We start from the raw sequence: 23541 nt of genomic DNA, 5'->3' as shown, positions 1-23541 counted from the left end.
CTATAGAAAATAGACTCAATGAGAAATCTATACATATAAACTATAACTCATAACCATTTTTGTACAATTTGTAATTATTTTCTAAACTCAGAACAGGGGACACCAAAAACTGTTCTGACCCTGTCTCACGAAAATTCACATATCTTAAAATATAAAATTCCTTTCGCTACACCGTTATTTTTCCATGAAAATAGACTCAACAAGATTTAATTCCATATATCATTCACCCTCTAATTCATTTTATACTATGTTGGGTGATTTTTCAAATTCACGTCACTGTTGCTGCCTGAATTCTGTTTCTTTGCAAAATTTCATCCTTTCATGATTTCCATACATAATTTATCACCTAGACTCTTATAACAACAAATACCTTCATACTTAACCATTTTAATAACCATACATCATCAAATACTTACACACCATTCTTTAGTAAAATCATAATTACAAACATACAAAATAACTAAATCCCTATGCATGCCATAACTCAAACGTGTTTCGATATAAAATACCGAGCAGTTGTGGTTGATAGTGTGGACGATCTCCGACTTCTTTAGGATCCTTGAAGTAGCTTTGCAATACTATAAGAGAAAGAGAAATAAAAGAAGTAAGCATAAAGCTTAGTAAGTTTACTAGCAAATAAATAACAATATTTAACTTAAATAATTAAACTCAAATGTCTATATCTCTAGTTTACTCTTTAGTTAATCTCATACTAGTTCTCTTGCTTGTTTACTTAGAATACTTGTGTACATAACTTACTCAACTCTTGCTACATCGTTGAACATCAATTGATAGTATAATAAGTTCTTAACTCTTATAACTTATCTGAGCTTGCCATTTATGCTTTAAACTGAACTTTAATGAACATGATTCGTTTACAAGCCCGTTGAGCTACATTGGAATAATAAGGATACTCGGGTCTCTTCTGATAATAACATGCCAAAGCCATGTCCCAGACATGGTCTTACATGGGATGTTCTCATATCGGTGCCCATGCCATGTCCCAGACATGGTCTTACGGGGGACCTCTCATCTCGATGCCAACGCCATGTCCCAGACATGGTCTTACATGGGACCTCTCATCTCGGTGCCAATGCCATGTCTCAGACATGGTCTTACATGGGACCTCTTTACCCAAATGTCATGACATTCGTATCCAGTACCATCCTTATGTATCAACGGGACTTTTTAATTTTAATTCTCTATCATTTCATGCTTAGATCATCATCAAATAAATTCATAAAATAAATTCATAGTTGCTGGAAAATAACAGCATTGATAATAAATATTGAAATATTGCATTTATTTACCGTAAACTTACCTCGGTACCAATTATAGCCAAATTCACCAACTTAGTCTTCAACTTTATTCTTCCCTTTGTCTAACCTCGAGTTTCGTACTTCTTGATCTAAAATAGTAAATTTAACTTATTTAATAATCACATTCATCAAAACAGCCCTCGACTCTAACTTTTCAAAATTACAATTTTGCCCTAAACTTTACATAATTACATTTGTGCCCCAAGGCTCGGAAATTAAACTTCATCTCTTATTCTTATGTTTTATAACATTCTGAACATTTTCCTTCTATGGCAACATCAAATTCCCACTCTAACATGTACTTATGAACATTAGGTATTTTCTGATTATGTCGTTTTACTCGTTTTCACTTAAAATCGCTTAGCAAAAGTTGTTTAACATAATTTCTAGCTTCATATTCTATAATAAAACATCAAAATAAACACTTTTCACCTATGGGTATTTTTCCAAATAAAAACCCTAGGTTAAATTATTGCTAGAATAAGCTAAATTAAGCTACGGGACTCCAAAACGTAAAAACATTAAAAGCGGGACTTGGGATCACTTACTATGGAGCTTGGAAGCTTGAAAACCCTAACTATGGCTCCCCCCTTGCTGATTTCGTCCTAATGAAGAAGAAGATGATTTTTGCCATCTTTTTCCCTTTTAATTCATTTTAATTACTAGATTACCAAATTGCCCCTAACTTAAAAATTTTCTATTTCACTTATCTCATGTCCATTTTGTCTACCAAGTTACCAATGGTATAATTACCATATAAGGACCTCAAATTTAAAGTTTTATAACAATTGGACACCTCTAACATGTAGAACTCAACTTTTGCACTTTTTACAATTTAGTCCTTTTGACTAAATTGAGTGTCCAAACGTCGAAATTTTCGAACGAAATTTTCACGAAATTATTTTGTGGAATCATAGACCATAAAATATAAGAAAATTAAATTTTTCCTCATCGGTTTGTGGTCCCGAAACCATTGTTAGATAACCTTGAATTTAGGCCATTACAACTCTCCCCCCTTTTTAGGATTTTCGTCCTCGAAAATCTTACCAGTAAAGAGATTCGGTTATTGATTCCTCATTGTCTCTTCCGGTTCCCATGTTGCTTCCTCAATCCCGTGCTTTTGCCATAGCACTTTCACAGATTACCTTTTTGTTTCTAAGCTCCTTTGTTTCTCGTGCTAATACTTTAACCGGTTCTTCATTATAAGTCATATCCATTTGAATTTCTACTTCTGTTGGAGTAATAACATGTGAAGGATCTGATCGATACCGTCGTAGCATAGATACATGAAATACATTATGAATTTTGTCGAGTTCCGGTGGTAAAGCCAATCGGTAAGCAACTGGTCCAATTTTTCTATAATCTCATATGGTCCGATAAATCTTGGACTCAATTTACCCTTTCGACCGAACCGGAGAACTTTCTTCAAGGAGACACTTTTAAGAATACTTTATCACCCACCGAAATTCAATCTCCTTCGTTTAAGATCGGTATGACTTTTGACGATCGAAGCGCTTTAAACTATCCGAATCGGTCTTACTTTTCTTACATTTCCGAATCAAATCAACTCCGTGTATCTTCTTTTCATGAGCTCTCATCCAATATAATGGTGTTCTACATTTTCTACCATACAAAGCTTCATACGGAGCCATTTTAATCTTGGATGATAAGCATTATTATAAGCAAATTCAATCAAAGGTAGATACCTTTCCCAATTACCTTGAAATTCTAATACACAACATCGGACATATCTTCCAATACACGAATTACACGCAGATTGGCCATCATGCGAGGATGAAATGCGATCTTGAAATGCTGGCGAGTACCCAAAGCTTCTTGCAATTTGTTCGAAGCGAGGCGTAAATCGGGGTCTCTATCTGATATAATGGAGACAGGCACTCCATGTAGTCTAACAATCTCAGATATGTACAATTCAGCCAATTTATCTAAAGAATAATCCATACATACCGGAATAAAGTGCGCGGACTTTGTCAATCGATCGACAATTACCCAAATGGCATCTTTCTTCTTTGGAGACATCGGTAACCCAGATACAAAATCCATAGTGACTCTTTCCCATTTCCATTCCGGTATAGTGATTGGTTGAAGCAACCCGAAGGTACGATGTTCGATTTTAACTTTGTTGACATACCAAACATCTTGATACAAACTCAGAGATATCACGTTTCATACCCGGCCACCAATACATCTTTTTCAAATCATTATACATTTTATTACTCCCCGGATGTACAGACATAGTACCGCTATGGGCCTCGTGTAGAATCTTCTGTATAAGCTCGAAATTCTTCGGTACACATACTCGGCCTCGAATAATAAACAACCATCGGTCTCGATCGAAATTACGAATCATTACGACTCACATTGTACCCGTTTAGCTTGTAACTTCTCATCATTTTTACGAGCCTCACATATTTGTTGACGAAACATCGATTTAGCCTTCGTTTCAGCTATGATTGAACCATCATCGATCGGTGACAATCGGGCATTCATAGCTCGTAAAGCAAATAGAGATTTTCGGCTCAAAGCATCGACTACCACGTTAGCCTTACGGGATGGTAATCAATAACCAAATCATAATCCTTTATCAATTCAAGCCACTGCGTTGTCTCAAATTCAAATCTTTACGTGTCATCAAATATTTCAAGCTTTTGTGATCGGTATAAATATGACACTTTTCACCATACAAATAATGCCGCCATATTTTCAATGCAAATACAATAGCAGCTAACTCGAGATCATGTACTGGGTAGTTTCTTTCATGTGGCTTAAGTTGTCTTGAAGCATAGGCTATTACTTTATCTTCTTGCATCAAGACACAACCCAAACCATTTAATGATGCATCACTATAAATAATAAATTCCTTACGGATTAAATTTGTACCAACACAGGTGCTTTCGTCAACAACTCCTTCAATCGGTTGAAACTTTCTTGGCATTTTTCATCCATTCAAATTTAACATCTTTACGTAATAAGCGGGTCATTGGAGAAGCTATCATAGAAAAACCTTGTACAAATCTCCGATAATAACCAACTAAACCCATGAAACTTCTAACTTCGGATACATTCTTGGTGGACTCAATTGACAATAGCTGAAATTTTACTCGGATCTACCACGATGCCTTCTGCGGATACAATATGTCCGAGAAAACCTACCTCTCGAAGCCAAAATTCACATTCTTGAATTTAGCATAAAGTTTCTTTTCACGAAATTTGCAACACTATTTTCAAATGTTACGCATGCTCGGTTTCATCCAGAGAATAAACTAAAATGTCATCAATAAAACTACTACAAACCTATCTAGATACGGTCGAATATCCGGTTCATCAAATCCATGAATCTGCGGTGCATTAGTCAACCCAAGCGGCATAACCGAAACTCATAATGCCCATACACGGTTCTAAAAGTCATCTTTGGCACATCGGCTCTTTTACCCGTGGCGATAATAACCCGATCGGAGATCAATCTTTGAAAATCTTGTGGCACCTTTCGGTTGATCAAATAAGTCATCAACTCGAGGCAACGGTACTTATTCTTTATAGTTACCTTATTAAGTGCCGATAGTCAATACACAATCTCAAAGACTCGTCTTTCTTTTTCTAAACAATCTGGAGCACCCAAGGTGAATGACTCGGACGAACAAAACCTCATCAACAAGTTCTGTGAATGTACCTTTAACTCTTTTAATTCAGCAGGAGTCATACGATGCGGAGCTATGGAAATTGGGCGTTCAGGAATCAAATCTATAGAAAATTCCACTTCTCTTTACGGTGGCAACCACAGTAATTCCTCTGAAACACATCGGAAAATTCACATACAAGCGGCATTTTGCACCGTATCTTTGACTCGAGATACTTTAGTATCCAACACATACGCCAAATAAACATCATACCCTTTTTAACACACCTACGAGCTGTCATAACTGAAATCATATCGGATAATCCCTCTGTCTGATTAGATTTAACCCAAAGTAATTCTCCATTCTGGCATTTCAACACAACATATTTTTGTCTACAGTTTACTCTTTGTATCATCTGAGTTAACCAATCCATGCCCAATATCACATCAAACTCATCAAAAGGCAATAACATCAAGTCAACCGGGAAACAAATACCTTTTACCATCAGTGTACAATTTTTACAAACTTTATCCACTATCACAAACTGGCCCAGGGGGTTCGAGACTTTAACCATAAATTCAGTAGGTTCAACAGACAAATTTTTAACAAATGCTAATTTTGTGCATATATATGAATGTGTAGAGCCAGGATCAATTAATGCAATAACAGTAGTATCATAGAGAGAAAATGTACCCGCAATTACATCAGGAGAGGACGCCTCTTCACGAGCTCGAATAGCATATGATCTTGCAGGTGCTCTAACATCCGATCTAACATTGAATCTCTGGATGCACCCTATTACTCGCCCCCTCCTGGGTTTCTCTGCGGTCTACCTCTGGTAGGAGCATTACGATCTCGCTTTCGTTATTTCTTCTCTTTTAGTTGTTTCAGACAATCCCGAATAAAGTGATCGGATGCTCCACATCTAAAACAAACATTTTCACCTGCTCTACACTCTCCGGGGTGGCGTCTCCCACATTGAGAACATTCAGGCTTAGGAGGTCGAGTACTGCCTGTACTTGCAACTGTAATGGTTTGAGCTCTAAAACCATCGAATCTTCTACTTTTGCTTCGACCAGAATATATATGTGGAAAATGTGATCCGCTAGAGAGCTCCCTAGGCCTCTTAGATGTAGACTGAAATGATTTACTCATTTGCCTCTTCTTTGTATCCTGCGCTCCAGCTTCAGCTTTGCTCTTCTCTTTTTCTTTTAACAAGTCTTCTACTTTACAAGCTCTTTCTACCAGAACAACAAACTCTCTGATTTCCAATACACCCACTGATAGTCGGATGTCATCATTAAGCCCATCTTCAAATCTCTTGCACATGTTAGCTTCAGTGGATACAAATTCCCGAGCATACTTACTAAGTCTGACAAATTCGCGTTCATATTCAGTCACGGACATCTTACCTTGTTTTAGCTCAAGAAACTCCTTCCTTTTCTGATCTATAAATCTCTGGCTGATGTACTTCTTTCGAAACTCCTCCTGAAAGAAATCCCAAGTAACCCTCTCACTCGGTACTATAGACACGAGAGTCTTCCACCAATGATAAGCTGAATCTCTGAGAAGTGAGACCACACACTTCATACATTCTTCCGGTGTACAAGATAATTCTTCAAAAACCCTGATGGTATTCTCAAGCGAGTGCGCTTTTTACGCATCATCATCTTTGGTAGCCCGAAATTCTTCACCCTTGCTTCGTAATCTTATCAACAGTGGTCTCTCACGATAATTATACTGCAATGGGGAAGCTACATGGGGAACACTGTGAATCTTGAGGGGTGGAGGTCTTACAGTAGGATTCGTCGAACGAACTCGGCAAACCAATCAGTCATGGCTTGGAAGAAGGCTTCTCTAACTCCTCCTCCCTGTCTAACTGATGCAGGCCTTTCACTAACATTAACATCTAGTGGCGCCGTCCCTTCTGCGGAAGCAGGCGCATTACTTTCTACTTCATCTATACCAGCTCGTTCAGGATCCATAACTATAAAAGAAAACATTTTAAAATCGTCAGGAGTCGTCACACTATCAAAATATATAAGTATGGCATGTATAGGTAGACTCTTATTCATACTGCATATTTCCGAGAATCGACTAAACCTGCTCTGATACCAACAAAATGTAACACCCCTTACCCAAGACCATTTCCGGAGTCGAGCACGAGGCATTACTTAACTTATCTTACTAATTCGGAGCATAAAAATTTACTTTTGCAAATTGTTTTCACTATTTACAGCAAAGCTGTCCAATTGCGCAGCGGTCACTAAATTAATTATAACTTGAGCTACGGAACTCAAAATTTAACTCCATAAATTTTCCTTGAAACTAGACTCATATATCTTCCTACCATAAAATTTTTAGAATTTTTGGTTCAGCCAATTAGTACAGTTTATTAGTTAAATTCTCCCCTGTTTCACCACCTGACTGCCCTGACCTCTAGTCACTAAAAATAAGTTTTCTCACTGTAGGATTTTCATATGAAGTTCTTACTTGTTTCTATAGAAAATAGACTCAATGAGAAATCTATAAATATAAACTATAACTCATAACCATTTTTGTACAATTTGTAATTATTTTCTAAACTCAGAACAGGGGACACCAAAAACTGTTCTGACCCTGTCTCACGAAAATTCACATATCTTAAAATATAAAATTCCTTTCGCTACACCGTTATTTTTCCATGAAAATAGACTAAACAAGATTTAATTCCATATATCATTCACCCTCTAATTCATTTTATACTATCTTGGGTGATTTTTCAAATTCACGTCACTGTTGCTACCTGAATTCTGTTTCTTTGCAAAATTTCATCCTTTCATGATTTCCATACATAATTTATCACCTAGACTCTTATAACAACAAATACCTTCATACTTAACCATTTTAATAACCATACATCATCAAATACTTACACACCATTCTTTAGTAAAATCATAATTACAAACATACAAAATAACTAAATCCTATACATGCCATAACTCAAGCGTGTTTCGATATAAAATACCGAAGCGATTGTGGTTGATAGTGTGGACGATCTCCGACTTCTTTAGGATCCTTGAAGTAGCTTTGCAATACTATAAGAGAAAGAGAAATAAAAGAAGTAAGAATAAAGCTTAGTAAGTTTACTAGCAAATAAATAACAATATTTAACTTAAATAATTAAACTCAAATGTCTATATCTCTAGTTTACTCTTTAGTTAATCTCATACTAGTTTTCTTGCTTGTTTACTTAGAATACTTGTGTACATAACTTACTCAACTCTTGCTGCATCGTTGAACATCAATTGATAGTATAATAAGTTCTTAACTCTTATAACTTATCTGAGCTTGCCATTTATGCTTTAAACTGAACTTTAATGAACATGATTCGTTTACAAGCCCGTTGAGCTACATTGGAATAATAAGGATACGGGTCTCTTCGATAATAACATGCCAAAGCCATGTCCCGGACATGGTCTTACATGGGATGTTCTCATATCGGTGCCCATGCCATGTCCCAGACATGGTCTTACGGGGGACCTCTCATCTCGATGCCAACGCCATGTCCCAGACATGGTCTTACATGGGACCTCTCATCTCGGTGCCAATGCCATGTCCCAGACATGGTCTTACATGGGACCTCTTTACCCAAATGTCATGACATTCGTATCCATTACCATCCTTATGTATCAACGGGACTTTTAATTTTAATTCTCTATCATTTCATGCTTAGATCATCATCAAATAAATTCATAAAATAAATTCATAGTTGCTGGAAAATAACAGCATTGATAATAAATATTGAAATATTGCATTTATTTACAGTAAACTTACCTCGGTACCAATTATAGCCAAATTCACCAACTTAGTCTTCAACTTTATTCTTCCCTTTGTCTAACCTCGAGTTTCGTACTTCTTGATCTAAAATAGTAAATTTAACTTATTTAATAATCACATTCATCAAAACAGCCCTCGACTCTAACTTTTCAAAATTACAATTTTGCCCTAAACTTTACATAATTACATTTGTGCCCCAAGGCTCGGAAATTAAACTTCATCTCTTATTCTTATGTTTTATAACATTCTGAACATTTTCCTTCTATGGCAACATCAAATTCCCACTCTAACATGTACTTATGAACATTAGGTATTTTTCTGGATTATGTCGTTTTACTCGTTTTCACTTAAAATCGCTTAGCAAAAGTTGTTTAACATAATTTCTAGCTTCATATTCTATCATAAAACATCAAAATAAACACTTTTCACATATGGGTATTTTTCCAAATATAAACCCTAGGTTAAATTATTGCTAGAATAAGCTAAATTAAGCTCTAGGGACTCCAAAAGCGTAAAAACATTAAAAGCGGGACTTGGGATCACTTACTATGGAGCTTGGAAGCTTGAAAACCCTAACTATGGCTTCCCCCCTTGCTGATTTCGTCCTAATGAAGAAGATGATGATTTTTGCCATCTTTTTCCCTTTTAATTCATTTTAATTACTAGATTACCAAATTGCCCCTAACTTAAAAATTTTCTATTTCACTTATCTCATGTCCATTTTGTCTACCAAGTTACCAATGATATAATTACCATATAAGGACCTCAAATTTAAAGTTTCATAACAATTGGACACCTCTAACATGTAGAACTCAACTTTTGCACTTTTTACAATTTAGTCCTTTTGACTAAATTGAGTGTCCAAACGTCGAAATTTTCGAACGAAATTTTCATGAAATCATTTTGTGGAATCATAGACCATAAAAATATAAGAAAAATTAAATTTTTCCTCACCGGATTTGTGGTCCCGAAACCACTGTTCCGATAACCTTGAATTTAGGCCATTACACAACCAGCTCAGCCGTGCCAAAATCAACTCATGGAAAGACCTGACACAGGCTTTCATGAAATAATACAGCCATGTAACCAACATGACACTCGATAGAATTACTCTGCAACAAATGAAGAAGAAGCAAAGTGAAAGCTTTAGGCTGTACGCTAGTGATGGAGAGATGTGGCAATGCAAGTCCAACCATCACTTTTGGAGGAGACAATAATACTTTTCATAAACACTTTAAAAGCCCCGTTCATTAATCATATGTTGAGAAGTGCTACCAAGAGTTTCTCAGACATAATAATGTCCGAAGAAATTGTTGAAAATACAGTAAGGAGTGGGAAAATAGATGTGGGGGAAACGCTAAAAGATCAGCCCCGAGAAAGAAGAAAAATAAAGTGAACATCGCAAGCGTGTATAATAAAGATTATTTAAAATCGATCACTATGGGTCAAACAATGACCATAACAACCAACCATCAAAGCCGTTCAAGGCAAGAATCTAACTCAAGGCCAAACATGAAAAAACTCTAATTCATACCCATCCCGATGACATATAGGGAGTTATATCATAATTTGTTTGATGCTCATGTGATATCCCCATTTTACTTAAAACCGATGTAACCTCTGTTCCCAAAATGGTATGATGCGAATGCTCAATACGAGTACTACACAGGAATAATAGGACATTCAATTGAGAACTGCACCAAATTCAAAAAGTTGATTGAGAGGTTTATTAAAATGGGGATTGTAAGGTTTGATAATCCATTCGGACCTAATGTAGTAGGAAATTGGTTACCCAGTCATTTAGATCAATGGGTAAATGCGATAATTGAGAGTGGATGAGAGAAAACCAAAACTGATGTTGCGGAAGTAAGATCCTCGTTACAATGGGCCTGGCAAGAAATGATAAACATGAGATTAATCGTTCAAAATTCAGAAGAGGTACCCAAAGGTGTGAGAGCTACTATAAGTTCCACGCTGAAGAAGGTCATGAAATCTAGGAGTGTGTTGAATTCAGAGCTTTGGTGCAAAGTTTGAAGGATAACAAATAGTTGAAATTCTTTGAATATGTCAATGACTCGGAAGGAGGAGATGTTTGCGCCTAAGAAGAAGGAACAACGGAGAAAATCCACAAGGTCAACCACCCAGTGGTGATTATTTCAAGACCAGTAAGCAATGAAGTGGTAGCACAAGTTACACCAATAGTCATAATTCAGAAACCTATGGCTTTTCCTTATAAGGATAACAAAATGGTTCTATGGAATTATGACTGCAACGTGATGATCCCAAGAAAAGAGAATTCAGTTGGCACTTCAGAATAGGGCTAGGATATTGGTTTCTACATGCGCAATGGAAGACGTTATGACCCTACAAATGTAAGAATCGGGCCCACTAAAGGAAAAACCCTAGCAGTTGAGCTAAAAAAAGAAAAGACGGCTAGGCTTGAATCACCTGTTAACGAGCCAGTAACAGAGAATGAGGCTAAAAAATTTCTAAAATTCTTGAAGCATAGCGAGTATAGTATTGTAAAATAGTTACACAAACAAAAAGCTTGCATATCAGTACTAGCTTTGCTCTTGAGCTCAGAGACAAATCGTAGCATATTGATGAAAGTGCTGAATAAAACTTATGTCGCTAATGATATCTCTGTAAACAAGCTAGATCGCCTAGTTAACAATATAAGTACCGATAATTTCATCTTTTTCAATAATGATGAAATACCTCCAAAGGGCATGGGATCCACGAAGACCTTACATATCACTACTCGCTACAAAGGATATACATTGCTAGAGGTGTTAATCGACAATAGATCTGCACTAAACATCTTGCCTCTATCCACACTGAATAGATTGCCAGTGGATAACTCTCACATGATGATGTGCCAGAATATAGTGAAAGCATTCGATGGCACGGGAAGGAGTGTGATGGGAAGGATTGAAATACCTCTTTTAATTGGTCCAAACACATATGAGGTAGAATTTTTGGTGATGGATATCAAGCCCTCTTATAATTGCTTGTTGGGTAGACCTTGGATTCACTCAGTTGGGGCAGTACCGTCGCCACTGCACAAAAAATTAAAGTTGGTAATGGAAGGTCGACTAGTGACAATAAACACTAAAGAGGATATCATCACATCCGTAATTAGTGACGCACCATACATAAGAGTGGATAAAGAGGCAATAGAATGTTCCTTTTGATCATTGCAATTTGTTAATGCAACTTTCATTGTTGAAGGAAGCAAGATCCCAGTACTTAAAATATCCAAAACTACGAGGATGAACTTGTAGTTGACGGTTGGAAAATGAGTTTTACCTAGGAAGAGACTCGAAAAATATCTACAAGGAAGAGTCGAGGCACCAATACTGATGGACAAACAAGACTGCTTTGGCTTAGGATACATGCCAGATGCAAGGCAAAATAAAAGGGAGTTGGAAAAGAAACAAGAAAGAAGAAGAGCGCGATTGAGTGGATGAGAGGTCAAATGGGAACCAATGACCTTTCCTTATATATCCAAAACATTCATGTTAGGAGAAATCATTTATCCTGAATGAAGAATGGCATAAAAAGAAAGCTCAGAAGGATTGTTGAGAAACTTGAACATCAATGCTATATCCAAAGAAGCAATTGGGGAAAACCTGTCAAACATTCGTCCTTATATCCGCGGAAGTGTTCTGAACAATTGGACTGTGGAAGAGTCCCTGTAATTTTTTGAAATTATTTCAGAGTAATGTTTAAAACACATTTATTGCTCTAAGCCTAGGAGCAATAAGAATTATTTTGTGAAAAAGGCATATGTCCATTATTTTTATTTCAATAAAATGTATCTTTGTGTCTTATTTTGGCAAATATTCTTTTTTTCTTACCATTTAATTCATACACATACCACACAGATAGTTATTCTTATATTCATTTGTTCTTTGGGTTTTCATTATTTCCTATAATAGGTCTCCATATATCAATGATATGAAAGACGCTACTACTGACTCAGAATCTCTTTTAGTACAAGATATTTGTCTAGAGGAACCTTAGGACTTTAAAGATGATAGAGATTGTAATCTATCTCCTGATTTGTTAAGGATGGTAGAACAAGAAGAGAAATAGATTCTACTTCACAAAGAGTCAGTAGAAATTGTGAGCTTAAAAAACGAATAAGAAAAAAAAGAGGTGAAGATCGGAGCTTGCATCGCCGCAGAGACAAAGTGAGACCTCATTGAGTTACTCTAAGAATTCAAAGATGTCTTCGCATGGTCGTATCAAGACATGTCTGGGCTAAATGTTGATATCGTGGTACACCGACTCCCCATAAAGGAAGAATGTAAGCTAGTTCAACAGAAACTCCGAAGGATGGGGCTTGACATCGTGCTAAAAATAAAAGAAGTCTAGAAGCAATTCGACGCTGGTTTCCTACAAGTGGTTAAATATTCGGAGTGGGTAGCTAATATAGTCCCCATCCCAAAGAAAGATGGGAAAGTACAAATGTGTATAGATTATAGAGATTTAAACAAAGATAGCCTGAAATATAATTTCCCGTTGCCTCACATCGACACCTTAGTAGACAACACGATAGGTTATTCACTTTTCTCCTTCATAGATAGCTTCTCTGGATACAACCAGATTAAGAAGCATCTTGAAGATATGAAAAAGACCACATTTGTAACCATGTGAGGAATATTTTGCTATAAGTGATTCCATTTGGGCTGAAAAATGCGGGAGTGATGTATCAAAGAGCCATGGTAAACTTGTTTCATGATATGATGCACAAAGAAATTGAGGTTTATGTCAATAATATGATCGTAAAATCCCGAACAAAATAAGAGCATATACAAGTCCTGAGGAAATTGTTTTTGAGGTTGAGAAAATTCTAGCTAAAACTCAATCCAGTAAAATGTACCTTCGGGGATAGGTTTAGAAAATTGCTAGGGTTCATAGTCAGCGAAAAGGGGATCGAGATCGACCTAGATAAAGTTAAGGCTATACAGGAGTTGCCTCCGCCGCACACTCAGAAAGAAGTTTAAGGTTTCTTAGGAAGATTAAATTATATCGCCAGGTTCATTTCACAATTAACTTAAAAATGCAACCCCATATTCCATCTCCTTAAAAAGCACGATCCAGGTGTATGGGATGAGGAATGCCAGAAGACTTTTGACAAGGTCAAACATTACTTATCTAATGCTCCAGTACTCATGCCACTTAGTCCAAGTAAACCACTAATATTGTACTTTGCAGTATTTAAGAATTTTATGGGATGCGTGCTTGGCCAACACGATGAGTCAGGAAGAAAAGAAAGGGCGATATACTACTTCAGTAAGAAATTCACTTAATGTAAGACAAGATATTCGTCAATTGAGAAGTTGTGTTGCGCCTTGATCTAGACAACTCGAAAGCTGAGACAATACATGTTGTACCACACAACTTGACTAATCTAAAAAATGGACCCTCTAAAATACATGATGGAGTCGACTGCTCTGAATGGAAGAATGGCCCGATGGAAAATTCTGCTTTCCAAATTTGATATAGCCTATGTGAACCACAAGGTAATAAAAGGGAGTGCAATAGCAGATTTTCTAGCCAGTAGAGCTCTAAAAGATTACGAGCCTTTGAATTTTGATTTCCCAAATGAAGATATAATGTATGTTGCAACCACTGAAGAAGATGCTCAAGATGGACGTCCTTGGAAACTAAATTTTGACGGAGCTTTAAACGCTATGGGTAATGGAATCAGGACAATCCTGGTATCGCGAAACGGAGATCATCATCCTTTTACTAGTAAATTGGATTTTGATTGCACGAACAATATGGTAAAATATGAAGTATGCATCATAGGTATCCGTGCAGCCATAAAACGTAAGATCAAAGTACTAGAGGTATATGAGGATTCTGTACTAGTGATCTATCAACTCAAAGGTGAATGAGAAATAAAAGATCCCAAGTTGATCGAGTATAAAAGGCTGATCCTAGAGTTAATTAAAGAGTTTGATGACATCACCTTCTGTTACCTTCTGTGAGATGAAAATCAGATGGCTAATGCCCTAGCTACTTTAGCTTCCATAGTTAACAAACAAGATGAACAAACAAGAGGATGTAAAACCTATCCAGATGAGTATTTATGAGGCTCCGAATCATTGTTACAACATCGAGAAAGAGGAAAAAGATGATCACCCTTGGTACAACGATATACTGCGATATGTAAAGAATCGTGAATACCCTGATCAGGCAACCGAGAATGATGAAAGGACGCTGAGGAGGCTAGCCAATGATTATGTCTTATATGGGGAGATCCTATACAAAAGAAGAAAGGATAATGTGCTACTAAGATGTGTGGACGCTGTTGAGGCTAAGAAAATCTTGGAAGAGGTCCATAAGGGTGTTTGCGGAACACATGCTAATGGTTTTACAATGGCCAAGAAAATCATGAGATTCGGGTATTATTGGTCCACCGTGGAAGAGGATTGTATCAGTTATGCCAAGAGATGTCATAAGTGTCAAATTTATGGAGACAAAATTCATATGCTTCTTCACCTCTTCATGTTATGACTTCTCCATGGTCTTTCTCTATGAGGGGGTGGATGTCATTGGGCCGATCTCGCCAAAAGCTTCCAATGGGCATCGATTCATCTTCGTAGTCATTGATTACATTACCAAGTGGGTAGAGGTCACTTCTTACGTCAATGTCACGAAGTCGGCAGTCAGCAAATTCTTAAAGAAAGAGATCATGTGTCAGTATGGAATGCCAAAAAGGATTATATCTAACAATGCATTGAACTTGAGCAACAGTATGATAGCAGAGGTCTGTAGTCAATTCAAGATCAAACACCATAACTCGTCACCATATCGCCCAAAAATGAATGGTGCAGTAGAGGCAGCCAATAAGAACATTAAGAAGATTGTGGGGAAAATGACTGAGACTTATAAATATTGGCATGAGAAGTTACCATTTGCCCTCTATGCTTATCGAACGTCTGTTGTTACCATTTTAAATTTTAAAAATCAAATTCAATTAAATTTATTTAAATTTCTTTATCCTTTGATAGTGTCAGTCGATTTGTTACTATAATATTGAAATTAATTGTAATAAATAATTTAATATCCTTATAAAATTTAACATTGTATTTTATACTTTCAAATTAAAATCAAATCAAATAACTCATCTTCAATATTTTAAAAATATCAATAAACCCAAAATGATATACGAAGCACATTGATATAAATATAGGCTAATACTAATATTTAATAATTGAAAGGATATTTTAAATTTTATTAAGGTTTCCAAATTATCCTTCACGAAATCAACTCAAGTAACTCATATTTAATAATTTTCTATGAAATTTAAATTTCTTTTAATTATATAATCTTGAATCTTCCTAAGCTAAAAGCAAATAAAAAATACTTACAATTAATTTAATTAATTCATTTTATCTTTCATTCTAAACAAAACTCATAATTATTTTCATCACTTCTTTACCAAATGAAGATCAAGCAATTAATTTAATTAATTGAAAAGATTTTTTCTTTACTTTTACTTAGTATATGGAAGATTCGAGATTATATAATCAAAAGAAATTCAAGTTTCATAAAAAATTATTAAATATGAATTATTGAGTTGATTTTGTTAAGATATATTGAAACATAAAATAGAATTTTAAAATATTCTTTCAATTATTAAATATTAGTATTAGCATGTATATATATATCAACGTGTTTGTATATTATTTTGGGTTTATTGATATTTCTTAAAATATTTTATATATGTATATGTCAAACATTTACAAATATAAAATGAATAATATTGAATAAATTTCAAATATGAAATATTCATCAATAAACTTCATAAATATAATTCATCATTCAACAAATCCAAAATAAATAAATAAATAAAATCACCTATACATTCAACAACAAGATTATCCCATAAAATTTGTTTTATTAATTAAAATATACAATATTAATTTTTATGTTAACGTTTAGGGTAATTATTCTATACATTGCTAGCGAAATTAAAAAAAAAAAACTCTACAAGAAGGTATAAGATATTACCATTGTCCATAACATTTTGAAATAAAAATATATATATTCACTGAGTAGTTATGTAACAATAAAATAATGTTAAAAATATTCAATAGGATTTTTCTTAAAACACCATCTTAACTTGTCATAATAAGATAAATTTTTTGTTGGAGTAGTGTTCTTAAGAAAAATTAGCGCTAATATTTTTATTGAAATAATTAATAATATTAATTATTTAGGCTAACTAATGACATTATAAAAGTAGAGAAACTAAATTAAATAAAAATAAACAAAGTAAATAGATTAAATTTAAGTTTTAGTCAAAACTGAAATTTGACCTTTATCTTATAATTTTAAAAAAAATCAAAAGGCTAACCAAAAACACGTGTCAAGTGGTAAAACTGTAATGACATTACGTTTATTTATAGTAGTATATATTATAATTAAATTTAATAAAAGTAATGTATTTTCATCAAAATAGTCAATTAAGTTGGATGAAATTGAAGTTAGTCTGTATTTAATTACAATAAATACGTATTTTCATTAGTGGTGTGGTATAAATTATTGAATTCAATGTAGGCAGAATAGGATGAAATGTCTAAGCTAAAATTTTCACCAAAAGAAAAATATAATTTAAAATTTTAATTTATTATCGTTCATCGTAACGAAATGCATAGATTCTATATAATAATCCTTAATCACCAAGTTAATCTCATTTAACTCATAAATGAAATCACTATTGCTACAATTCTTAAATTGCTTATTGAAGTTTGATGTAATTGATATTAATTTATACAAATTAAATTAGTATGTGTTTTGAATAAATTTTAGTAATTTTAAAAATAATAAATTTTATATCTTTAATAGTTATGTCAAATTACTTTGCATTTTATATCACATGCGAAATAAATTCTAGTGAACAAAAATAAATCATTTTAAGATGTGTGAATGAAAATATTTTCTATTTTATTTTTGAAAATTAGAAAACTCGATTTCTTAAATGAAAATGAAAATGAAAATATATTCTAATATAAAAATATGAAAACATATTTTTATTTATTTTATTGTAATAGAAACATGAGAAATTAAAAGGTTAAATATGTATTTATATATACTTGAAATAGGGTTAATTTATCAATTAAAATTAAAAGTCCTTATTTTTAAAATTTTCAATTTTGCAAACTTTTTAGTAAAAACAATGAAAATAAATTTTAATCCTTTTTTAACTTTAGCATAAATAGTAAAAGATTGACATAAATATAACCATACAATAAGTGTAGTTTATCAAAATGAAAAGAAAAAAAAATACAATTGAGGTATTTCTTAGGGTTAGTAGAGTACAAAAACCAAAAGGCAAAATGAAAGTGAGTTGAAGGAAGATTCTGATTTTGGTGAAACTCATCAAAATGGAGAAAATAAATCAAAGTCAGGATCCAATACTCCAGCATGATGGTGATTGCTATTCCTATCCATTTTGAAAATTGATCCAAAATCTTTGGTAGTAATTTTTTTTTCTTTTATTAGGTTAAAATACCCTTGATTGTACACTTATAGATGTATGTTAATCTTTCACTACCATTAGATTTGTGATAGAATTTAAAAAAAAAAAAAGAAGAAGAAGCTTGCTAGTATTTTCTTTTCTTTTATTAGGTTCAAAAATGATTGAAAAGGTGCCATCCCACTTATAGCAATGGAGTTTTGTGGAGATATACGTAAATAGATTAGGGTAATGTTAAAATTGTATTCAAAATGATGAGAAATGAGTAAATCTATATCATGGATGAAGAAAACTAAATAATTGAAGTAATGTAATTACTAAAGACTCTTGATTTTCACAAAGAATATATTTATTCTTAAGTGGAATTTATTATTAGTATAGGTTCAGTTTATGAGGATGAGAACATAACTGAGTTGGAGTAAATTAATAACATAAAAGGATATAAATTCATGCCTTAAAACCACACATGTCCAAACCATAGCTTTAACTGGGAATTAGGGTACTTTGTTCGTCAGACTCCTTGCCATGACTGCCTGTTCAAAATCATGAAATTCAATATCCCATAAAATAATCAACTACCCTTTCACTTGCTGTATGTGCATGGCCTTAATAAAAAGGGAGGGTTTATTGAATCAGATATGGAATATACTTGGCCTACCATTTTATCTTCACTGATATAATCTTTAAGGATATATTTGCTAATAATTCTTTCCCAAATTCCCATCAATTTATAGTGTTCAAGGATGATTTCTCAACTTTCCATAAATAGAAATATCTACAGCGAGAGAGAGAGAAAGGGGATTCAAACACTTACATCATCCATCTTAGTTTGATTTTTGGTTTTCCAGCATGAGCCCAAAATGAATATGAGGGAAGTGCGCCCACTATATTATATAAAAGGAGGTGGGTCAATACTCAATAGCCAAAAATATTTGATATGAAAATCTTAAAAAAGTCAGTCATTCTGATGAAAGTTTCTGCAGCCTTAAATGAACATACATTCTTAGCAGCAGTGCTGAATGCTTCCCTGTGGCTGATATCAGGATTGTTGGCCTTGATCCTTTGGATCTCCTCTCTGCATCAATTTCATAACGATATTTTTTTCATATAAATTAACCCCTATCATATATACAAATTATGGAGTGCGATTTTCTTACTTTATGAACTGGTTGTATGCAGAAGGCACTCGCTGCCTCTTCTCGGGAGCTGAAAATGAAAATAATAATACCTTTATAAGTTGTGAAATTATTTCTTAATTAAACAAAAACACAGATTAGTTTAATTTACTTACGTCGGTTAACTACCCTTTCCTCAGTAGCATTTTTGGAAGGAGCTCGCATTGAGAACTTGGTGTTGCATTTGGAAGAGGAGCCCAGATCGGTCCTGTAATCTTGTGTTGCATAACTGGCTCCCTATAAAAATTCCAACTTTAAGATTATATCATCAATCAAGAAAAAGAGAGCCATATTTTCATAATTGGGTCCTCTCTTTTATTTTATTTCATGGTAACATGAAGCATTTGTGTAGTTTTTGCCAAAAATAAATAATAATAAAAAAGAACAAATGGAAGAGATGCAAGTTGGAAGCAACCATAGAGGAAGGTGAGAAAAAGAGAAAGAGATAAAGCTGAGTCCACTGATCTGAAATGATGTTGTAAGAGAGAGAGAGAGAAGGAGCAAAACCAGCATTGAAGTGACTGAATCTGTTAGAATTGCAGCGTCATTTAAGAAACATAGAGACATAAATAAGATCATTTAAGGCCGGCCCTAAATCAGTTTCTAACCCAAGGAATTCTCACAAATCTACCGATTTTTTCCCTTTCTTTCTTTCCAAAAACAAAAAATCATTAAACCTAAGAACCCTAACTTATATGTCAATCAAATCAAGCTACCAAAAGTAGCAGCCCTTAGAAGAAGAATGAAAAAACATAAAGTGTGGGTAAAATCCATCTCTCTCTCTCTCTCTCTCTATATATATATAAAAGAGTGAATAAAACAATTTCCAAGATGGCGGCTGCTAGGGTTTCCACTTCCTGTGAGTACTGCAACTATTTCATTGAGGAGGAAAAAAACTAAAAAGTTCTCCTAAAGCTTTGGCTTATATTTTAAATGGAAAAGAAGAAAATGTGGAGGAACCCAAAAGCCCTAGTTTGGGAGGCATAAATACAAACAGGATTCATACCACCTGAACATCTTGCCATGACAGTGACTGAAATGCAGCCGCCATGTTCACCGACCATAGGTTGGTGCAGTGCCCACACCGGACTGTCACAATATCGAATAGGCTGCTGCATGGAACGCTTACCTGCGTATTAATTCAATACAATTAAGCTACCACATACTGTACTATGTCTTTCTCAAATACTATGATTGCAAAGGAAGGTTCAATTGTAAACTGTAAAAAAACTGAAATAAAATCCCAGATCAGCTATAGCATAAAAAAAAATTGGATTCTTTTTATACTCGATCAACAAAAAAGGAAAACTAGGACATGAATTATGGAGAGAAGAAGAGAAATTGGTTTTTGAGTTTTCTTCTTCTTCTTTTTTTTTTTGGTTGGATGGAAAGAAGATAGTAGTAATAGTAAAATTTTGGGTGAATGGTGGGTTTCTTAATGTGTTTGAGATGGGTGTTTTCTGGGAAATGATCAAAGTAGATTAGATCTTCTTTTGCTCATTTCCCCATTAGCTAAAGAAGTTGAGTTAGCAGAGGAAGCAGGCCGTAGCAGTGTTTTTAGCAAGGGAAAGGTATGTAACAACAATAGCAAACCAAGGGAGTTGAGGAGTTGTCCTCATCAGATTATCAACAAAATGCCAGTGTTTGGACTTTGGACGTTAAAATAAACTCTTCTATTTACTATAAATAACATAATAATATTATTAAATAAGAAGTAATCTCCAAGCCCACCCCCCTTTCTCTCTCTCTCTCTCTCACAAGTCACACCCTCCTTCTCTGGGTCTTTGCATTATTACTTTTTTTTTTTTACTGCAAAAGAAGAAGAAAAAGAAAAAGTCCAAAGACGGGGACCTGACTGCTAAGAAAAAACAAGCAACCCCAGTATGAAAATCAATGGATTTCAGTATAAATAAATAAATAAGAACACGGGAGAACTGATCTCCGAAACAAAAACAGCTTTTATCGGGATCTAAACTGTTCTTCTTCCAAACATAGACACCGAGAAATAAGATACCAAATAATGAGTTAGTGGGTTACTGATAAGAACTGTGAACATAAAATAAAGGAAGCAGATCCACCCATTAAAAAGAATACATATTATATTTATATATGAGATCAGATACCGCGAGAACTATGTTGCAGAAGTTGCAAGGGATATAGCAAAGTTGCTCAGGCGCAAGGTTGGTGCAGGTCGACATGTCTTTCAAGCAAAAGAATTAAATCAAAACTTAGAGCAACGAAGATAAGATAAAGGGAAAGAGAATCAATAGCTTCGATCTGCAACAAAGTAACAAAAACCACAAGATGAAAGAATAAGTTGGAAGCTTAAAGGAAGAGCTTTTATTATTCTCACTCAACTCCTTTCTTTAAAACCGGGTTATGTATCACGACAGTAAACTAAATGTCCTTCATATATAGAAAATTTTATTCTGAGAGAGAGAGAGAGAGAGAGAAAAAAGAAAAAAAGAAGAAGGAAAGAGATAGATAAGATCCAATGAGGGTAATATAAAAGAGAGTGAAGCTGATAATATATGGTGAGAAAATAAAAAGGTTAAATTTTAGTACTAGTGCCCACGGCTGGCATCAAATGCTGGGACCTTGAAGAGCAAATAAAGGGTTTCTTTTTTCTCCTTATAGGTGTGACCGGGTTTATAGTTAGACATATAAGTCCCTTCAACCAAACCCATACTAAGATTCCAACCCTAAATCTCTTGTAGAAAATCATTTTCAGTGAAGAATCGGATGAATGAACTTGGTTATTAACCCCATGAAAAATTAGGGTTTCAAAGAAAAGGAAAGTTTGGAAGTATTACCAACTCTGTCAAATTATACTTGGTATTATGATGAAATGAATGCGACCCTGATCCTGACCCCCTGCGACAACCGCAGCGGAGGAGCGGGGCGAATTTTGTATCTCATTCCCTTCTTTTCTTCAACTATAGTCCATTATTCACTTAGGTAATTATCATATGTATGTATATATATTGCGCCATATATTTGGGAATAACGGGTAACAGTAAACCTGAAACCTAAAATTGTTTGAAACTTAAAGCAATGAGAGTGAAATTTGAATATCATGAAACCCAAAATCGCAAAGTATATTTTCATGTATCATATGGAGAGTGTTTGATGGACTCTGTGATAGTTGGATTTCACGGCGTTAACCAATGTCCCCTCATCACTCATGAGCCAAAGGTGCATTAATTTGCTGTAAATAGAAAGATGAAGTTTACTCATATGATTTTTTATAATTAAATTGAAAGGAAAATGTTAACTAAAATCCAACCAGGTTAAGCTGATATTTTAGGGAAAAAATACAAATAATAAATTGTTTTTTCTTAATAAAAGGTATATTATTTTGAACTTTGTAAAAGCAATACATTAAATGTAAAAAAATAATCTTATAACTAGTCAAATGAACATTTTCTAAATTTATCTGGGTTAACTGGAATTAAAATAAAAATATATTTCAGGATATTATTGGTGCAGTAAAGGATATATTATGGTATTCATTTCATGTAGGAATTGTGTAAAAGAGAAGGTAACATGGACGTGTATATACATAAATGTATGTGTGTGTGGTTGGTATGCCTCTCTCATTCTCTCTGCAAGATACTGCATTGCTTTGTAGTTTGAACCTCGCTCTTGAGGCGGCAGGAAACTGATTAATAGCGTCTGAATCATCTCTTTATATCACTCATCCCTATTGGTAATTTATTACTGTACATTTCTTTTCTCGGTAAACAAAAGTTTTATTAAAAGAGGCACAAAAGCTACAAACAAGACTTAAATATATCATGAAAAACGACTCATAAAGGATCACACTTAGAAAATCAAGACACATAAAAGGATCACACCCATAAAGATCACACTTAGAAAATCATGAAAAACGACTCATAAAGGATCACACTTAGAAAATCAAGACACATAAAAGGATAGATCAATGCAAACAATCCCTCGTAATCGAAGGCACCCGCTCGATTAAATGCATCTAAAAACCATTCATAATTGACACTTCTCCACCGTATTGGAAATCAGATAAAAAAACTCTTTGAAAAGCTTAAAAAAAGATTCCATAAACAGCAGCTGAA

The 23541-nt window shown here is 34.3% G+C and overlaps 2 protein-coding genes and 1 long non-coding RNA gene across 7 annotated transcripts; 1 reads left to right on the top strand and 2 right to left on the bottom strand.

Annotated features, from left to right (window-relative positions):
* Window positions 1-286: 286 nt before the first annotated feature.
* On the bottom strand, window positions 287-5732 carry LOC105803348 (uncharacterized). Its single transcript, XR_008197491.1, has 3 exons — window positions 5651-5732; window positions 1322-1408; window positions 287-578 (listed from the first exon to the last, which is right to left on the bottom strand). It is a non-coding gene; the product is annotated as an uncharacterized LOC105803348 (long non-coding RNA).
* Window positions 5733-14202: 8470 nt separating this feature from the next.
* Window positions 14203-14685, top strand: LOC128042577 (uncharacterized). The gene has a single exon (XM_052633974.1). The coding sequence runs from the start codon at window positions 14203-14205 to the stop codon at window positions 14683-14685; it is 483 nt and encodes a 160-aa protein (XP_052489934.1).
* Window positions 14686-18606: 3921 nt separating this feature from the next.
* Window positions 18607-21941, bottom strand: LOC105779035 (axial regulator YABBY 5). Of its 5 annotated transcripts, none has more exons than XM_052634010.1 (8): window positions 21809-21932; window positions 21574-21650; window positions 20457-20579; window positions 19567-19687; window positions 19433-19481; window positions 19275-19350; window positions 19090-19159; window positions 18607-18808 (listed from the first exon to the last, which is right to left on the bottom strand). In XM_052634010.1, exons 2-7 carry the CDS (start codon window positions 21646-21648, stop codon window positions 19100-19102), a joined length of 504 nt encoding a protein of 167 aa, XP_052489970.1. In that variant the 5' UTR covers window positions 21649-21650; window positions 21809-21932; the 3' UTR covers window positions 18607-18808; window positions 19090-19099. The 5 variants fall into 5 exon arrangements, with proteins under 5 accessions (XP_052489970.1, XP_052489971.1, XP_012458353.1 ...); XM_052634011.1 differs by having other exon boundaries at window positions 21804-21917; XM_012602899.2 differs by having other exon boundaries at window positions 18607-18804; window positions 21574-21941.
* Window positions 21942-23541: the final 1600 nt, after the last annotated feature.

The sequence above is a fragment of the Gossypium raimondii genome, chromosome 7, assembly GCF_025698545.1.
Source record: "Gossypium raimondii isolate GPD5lz chromosome 7, ASM2569854v1, whole genome shotgun sequence".
Taxonomy (NCBI): domain Eukaryota; kingdom Viridiplantae; phylum Streptophyta; class Magnoliopsida; order Malvales; family Malvaceae; genus Gossypium; species Gossypium raimondii.
Note: the sequence above shows the minus strand (reverse complement) of the source record. Positions and strands in the feature narration are given on the sequence as shown.

Bases quoted from the DNA above. Each gene is read 5' to 3' on its own strand.
- LOC128042577 (XM_052633974.1), top strand. From the start codon at position 14,203: ATGGACCCTCTAAAATACATGATGGAGTCGACTGCTCTGAATGGAAGA.
- LOC105779035 (XM_012602899.2), bottom strand. From the start codon at position 21,648: ATGTCGACCTGCACCAACCTTGCGCCTGAGCAACTTTGCTATATCCCT. The intron at 19,351-19,432 runs GTAAGAAAATCG...AAATTGATGCAG, and splicing joins GCATACAACCAGTTCATAAA to AGAGGAGATCCAAAGGATCA. The intron at 19,160-19,274 runs GTATGTTCATTT...TATATAATATAG, and splicing joins TCAGCACTGCTGCTAAGAAT to TGGGCGCACTTCCCTCATAT.